The following is a 6,000-nucleotide window of genomic DNA, read 5'->3' on the forward strand; positions in this document are numbered from 1 at the left end:
GCAACGTGTGAAAGAAGGCAATCTTGTTTCAGGTATTTACGATATGCCGACCCTTTTGCCGCAAATGATGGGTTTCGGCAACTACTTCCTGCAAACGTCCCTGGGAAAAATCCTAAATCAGCTACATTCCAAGAGATTGGACGAAGTAGCCGAGCAATTCGAGTCTCATCGCGAGCTTATGAGCCCGTCGACCGCGGATTCAGAGGGAACGGAGGGCACGGAGGGCAAAGACTCTCCGGCACCGGCTGATCCTCAGGGTTTGGACGCTGTTCGACGTATCCTGGAAACTGTGAACACCTCTGTGACGAAGCAACTGCTCGAATTGAACGTACTGAAACTCTCCAGTTGGCCGGCAATGATGAAGCGAGAGTTCGAGGAGGATTATCAAGTAAGATATGATCGTTCGAATCCCTTTACCTTTGTAACTCCTGTCGAGCTTTTCTCTTTTCCGTACACGCGGTTCAAATATGGAGGATGGAAAAGTTGCAAACGTTAGGTTGGATTTTTGGTAATGTTCAGAATTCTTGACGTTTCCCTTGCGATTTATTGCCAGAAAATTTTCACGGTTCTTTCCCCACGACCACGCGGCACGTTGTTTTATTTCTTAACGGCGATCGAGAGTCGTCGTAAAGTCGCCATAAACGCCGGTAACGTCTGACAGCCTTTCGTGAAACCCTCCGCAAGGTCGTCTGAAGGTCACGTTATGACTCATAAATCCTTCATATCGATGTGTGCGACACGTGAGAAGTGCAAGTCGACAGTATCGACGAGCATTTGTGTGGAGTTTCTTCAAGAAGATACTAGAATTACTGTGTATACTTCTCGAATCCATTTGCTTCTCTATCCCTCGAGTTTATTCTAATCTTTTTACAATCACGATGCTTTATTCAAAAATGGGCCGATCTTAACGATAACAACGTATCGGCGGAAGGTACTGTTGGTGTAAACGATACAGCGTGCTCTGGTCGTAAATTAAGCGATGACACTGATTATTCGAAATATATTTGCAACATTTTTTCGATCGATCTTCGCGCAAACCGAGAGATTCGCAGGATTAATAGTGACAAAAAGAAACAAACAAACAAAATATGTTGTGCAGGATCAAGACAGCGAAATGTCCAGCGAAATGGCACACTATCCAGACTGGTCAACGACGGATCAATATGATTCGCAGAGCGAAGGTTTAGCGGCGAAGCTCGAAGATGTGAATCAGCCCAGCGCGAAATCAGGCTACAAGAGAAAAGCGGAGGACAGCTCGGAGGCGGATTCGGAGGACGAGGAGGACGGTACACAGACGCACAACGATAACGGAAGGCGGGTTAGGGCCAGATCGTTGATAGACGACGAGCAATTGGCTGTTCTCAAGGGTTACTATGCCATTAATCCGCGGCCCAAGAAGGAGGAGATCATCATGATCGCCAACTACATCAATTTCCCTCCTCGCGTCGTACAGGTATACACCTACATCTCTATTCCGCAAAAGTTCCAACAACAAATTCCGCCTAATTAACTCTTTACCCTGTTTAATCCGTTTAATCCTACGTCTTACGACTTCTCTTATGGCCGCGCGTATAACGTAAACCTTGTTGTTGGCTATTTACTCTGAAACGGTGTATGCAATTTCTTACATAAACGCGTATATACCTACCGGATGGAGTTTTAGTATGAATTTACTCGCAGACGAAGTTTCTTCTCAATTAATTCAAAGTTAATCGAAAGTTCGATGAGATTAAGGCGTATGTGAAATACACTTTACTTATCTCTTTCCATTTTTCTTTTTTTTTTTTCTCTTTTTTTGCTCACGCTAGTGCGAGATTTAAACAGAAGTGTTCTAATATTTGACAATTCCTTTCTTTATCTCTGTTGCGATTGAAATCAACGAAACTTGATCGAAGAAGAAGTGACCTTTAAGACAACCTTGTGGGGATTTCTTTTGTTATGTACGTCCTCGAAATTCCCCTTAGTAATTATTCTTCTTACTTCCCATAGCAATTTACGTACGTTCTCCAATTTGAATGTAATCCGGATTGTCTCTAAATTCCTCGAATGTTTCGTGACAGATAAGAAATTTGATTGTCAAAAATTGGCAGTAACCTATGTTCGATGTGTTCAGGTTTGGTTCCAAAATTCACGGGCGAGGGATCGACGAGAATCGAAGATACCGCCTCTGGTACCGCTGGCTAATCCCGTGAGTCAAGTAGCGATCGAGCAACCGTTGGACTTGTCGAAGAAGGAGGCTTTAACACAGTCCACGTGCAAGGATAACGACACTGCCTTTGTAATGCACACCTCGTCGTCCCCTGTTGAACAGAAGAACGAAAATCCGCCGGTGCCTAATCAGGATACGGACGATCTGGAGGATTCGCCGCTCGTCATCGACGAGGAGACCACCGATTCCGTGGAAACGAAACGTACGGTCACGACCGGTGGAGAAATTGTTCCGAAGGTAACAACGATGATGATATTGTATCGACAGAAATGATAGAATAGTAAAAAAGAGATAACGATCATTGGTATAAAAGAAAACGTTAAGCGAAGAAGAAATGATCGTTTTACGATGGAAGAACAATAAGAAAATGACACGTTTTATATCAGGTCGTAACGTGTTCTGTTTTACGTTCATTTTTGCAGAGTGTATCTCAGATAAACGTGAAAAGCGAAAGCGAAAACGCGAGTCAACCAGAAGCTCCGCCAGCGGCGGAGATCGAGCAGGGTGTCTACTTCTGTGATCGGTGTGACAAAACATTCTCCAAGCACAGTTCCCTAGCAAGACACAAATACGAACATTCCGGTATGTACTTGAACGTTTCTCATCGAAATGTTACAATTCTCGATCTGTTTTTCAACATTTTACACGAAGTTCTGTTCTGTCGCAATTGAAGAATTACTAAATCTAACCCTTTGCACTTCGAGCACTTTTTTACACGAACTTAGCCTTTTTTTTATAGGAACTGGAGACGAGCGATTTCAATATACTTTTGCAGTGAGGAACTGTTGAATATGAAAAACTTCCTTTTTCAGAAGAGAAAATTATAACTGTTTATAAATTTCTTTTTCTATCTGATACAAGTTATGGAGGTATATTACGAATGCAGAGTGCGAAGGGTTAATTGTAACAGAAGAGTCTACACTTTGATTAAATTCGTAATTTCAATCCTTTGCGGTTCGAGTCACATTCGATGTTTATATCGAATATGTTCTCGCTTTAATTGCGAATTGAATCGTTGAAATTGAAAACTGACGAACATGATTTTTCAAAGATCCCCAATGAATGTCCACAGGGCAAAGGCCGTACAAATGCGTGGAGTGCCCAAGGGCGTTCAAACACAAGCACCATCTGACCGAACACAAGCGACTACACAGCGGCGAAAAGCCCTTCCAGTGCTCCAAGTGCCTCAAGCGCTTCTCTCACTCCGGCTCCTACAGCCAACACATGAATCATCGTTACTCTTACTGCAAGCCGTACAGAGAATAGAAATATTCCCGCTAGTTTGAAAACGAAGACTCTCTCGCTGGCTTAGTTAAGTACGTACGGTCCTTTTTTTTCCTTCCACGACACGGGACCTCGGCATTTAATTCACGATCGTGTCGTAACGATCGAAATGAGACTACAACGGATAAGAAAAAAACGAAACATTGATACCTCGCGTTCCAACGCGCGGGAATCACGCTAGAGAAAGAATACTATAGCGACGATCACGCGCGACGACGAAATTGACCGTGAAGAGAAAAAGAAAAGGAAAACTGAGAGATCTGTCTCTCTCGCGCGCGGATTTTAAGATCGTGGAGAAAAGCACACGAAAGCTGCGTGAAACGCGGTGAACAATAATTAGGAGCCTAAAAAAAGTATATTTAGCTGAGGATATTCGTCGAGGAGCCTAACGAATATGGAAACCGCACGCTGATTTAAACGAATGGAAGAGAGCACGGTGCGATTTCTCGAGGGAAAAGAAGAAGAAGAGGAAGAAGAACTTGAATAAGAAGTTGTTAAATATAGAGGCTAAAGAAGATCGCGAATTAGACTCGATGATTACGCGATTTCTGTGTTCGAGAAGCGACAACCAGCATCGTCCAAGTGTCTCGTGAGTTTCTTCTCAAGTTCATTCTCGCGCTGAAAGAAATAATGAAGCAAGGAAGAAGGGAAAGGATGCAGAAAAGTAAAAAGTAAAAAATGAAAAAAAAACAAAAACAATGAATTCGCGAAGACCTCGGGTCGACGAGCATTAAAAAGAAACCAAACAATACGCAACGGTACCAAAAATGCATAATGCAATAATCTATTATATATTATATATAATATACATAATATTTTAGTATTTTTATTAACAAGATTATTATATATACCATGACAATAATAAGGAAACTAATTAACGTACAAATTTGTTAGCCACGTTCGCACGGGGCACGCGATATATTCAGTCGCGACGCGCAAACTGGCGAAGGGATAACGAAGTGACGCGATTGGAAGTTTCATTTTTGGAAAATTGGGCTGCGTGTATGCAATTGGATATCTTCGATGGAGAACGAAGCAAAATTCCAGGTGTTATATTCTACGCACGAAGAGAACCTGTGTTTCGATGTGACGAAGAAGTCATTTTTTCTGGATATTTTTTGTCGAATTTGCACTCGTCAAATGAATGGTTTAGAAGAAGAAAGGAAGAAGAAATTTTTCGTTACGGAAATCTCAATGGAAAATGGAATCTTTCAACCGATTACGCGTCAATGATTCAATTTCATTGTTGAATTAATTTTTTTCCAACAACAAAGAAGATTCAAAGAAAATTAACGTTTGGAATATAAGGATCGATAATTAAAAACAGAACTGAAATTCATAAACGAAGGCGCGCGTGCAATTAGAGAAAGAAAAAAACCAAACAAACAAACATTAAACCAATGATATAAAGGTTCAAGAAGATTGAAGCACCGAACGGGGAGGATGTGTTTGAACTTAAACCGCTAAACTGAGAGAGCTTAAACGCAAATTCCGATGAACCGCTGAAAACGGAGACTAGAATCTCTAGTTGTCCAGCCACCTCTCGCGATCGAGTGCTTTTTGAAACTCGATCCATGGGGTTCGGCTGAGTTACGATTTATTATACGTAGCGTCGAGGTGTTTCTGGGCCTTATCTATCGGTGATCGATGCCATAACGAGTAACTTTCGATCGTTGTGTACTTACTTTGAATTCCGTGTCGTCGCACAGTCGACATTCCCCCTTACGATGTTACGTGAGAGATTCAACGTGTGCGAATTGAAGTTTCTCGTTTTCGTTCGACATAGATCTCACCTCACAGTTTCATAATATGAATTGTAAATAAATTAGATTTTACCATCAGTCGGTGATGAGTTTCCTAATTGTTTAAGTATTGCGTGTATTTTTATTCCTATGACTTAAATTTCAATCATGTCCCATGTATACATAAGACGCCTTAAGCTTCGAGCAATACACACGAATTTTTATTAACAAGACACTAACGTCGAGAAGATTTATTCAGAATGATCTTTATGCTATTTATCGTTTGAATCTCCACGTATCGTCGTTCGCACTAAGAAAGAAAAATGCTTTAGAATGAAAACAATGTTCCATGTCCTGAGAAGAGTGAAAAACGTATGCCTTAGACATTCCGCTAGGATCGAGCGCGCTATCCTTTTTCAGTTGTTCATTTAGATCGTGAAACGTCACACCACGGCCTCTCGTACTTTTCTTTTTTCTTCTGTCAAGTTCACGGGATCTGTCGTTGTATCGTCGAACCCGATAAGCTGATCAGTTTTCCGGCGTACGAAAGGTAAATGGCATCGAGAACCCTCGCAATAAAATGAACAAAAACGAAAATCATGAAAGAAATACGAAAAAGAAAAAAAAAAGAAATCCCTTCACCGAGATCCGGGCCCCGATCATAAACTCTAAGTATAATATTAAATGCTTCCAATACTGTACTATTAAAACAGAAAAAAAAATTATTATTACAACATTTTTATGATTTTATTCGTTCGGACGCGT

General features: G+C 41.2%; 1 protein-coding gene across 2 annotated transcripts in view; it reads left to right on the top strand.

Moving 5' to 3' along the window:
• The window catches only part of LOC108577834 (zinc finger protein 1), a 28,476-nt gene extending 23,392 nt beyond the window's left edge, over positions 1–5,084 (top strand). The window contains exons 5-10 of one of the 2 annotated variants that reach the window (XM_017941055.1): positions 33–388; positions 1,100–1,453; positions 2,114–2,446; positions 2,632–2,791; positions 3,282–4,251; positions 4,388–5,084. In XM_017941055.1, the coding sequence (XP_017796544.1) occupies positions 33–388; positions 1,100–1,453; positions 2,114–2,446; positions 2,632–2,791; positions 3,282–3,475 (1,397 nt within the window). In that variant the 3' untranslated portion in view covers positions 3,476–4,251; positions 4,388–5,084. Of the gene's footprint in view, positions 1–32; positions 389–1,099; positions 1,454–2,113; positions 2,447–2,631; positions 2,792–3,281; positions 4,252–4,387 lie in introns of those variants that run through there. The other variant, XM_017941047.1, reaches the window with a different exon arrangement.
• Positions 5,085–6,000: the final 916 nt, after the last annotated feature.

Source organism: Habropoda laboriosa, unplaced genomic scaffold (assembly GCF_001263275.1).
Source record: "Habropoda laboriosa isolate 0110345459 unplaced genomic scaffold, ASM126327v1 scaffold5, whole genome shotgun sequence".
NCBI classification, from domain to species: domain Eukaryota; kingdom Metazoa; phylum Arthropoda; class Insecta; order Hymenoptera; family Apidae; genus Habropoda; species Habropoda laboriosa.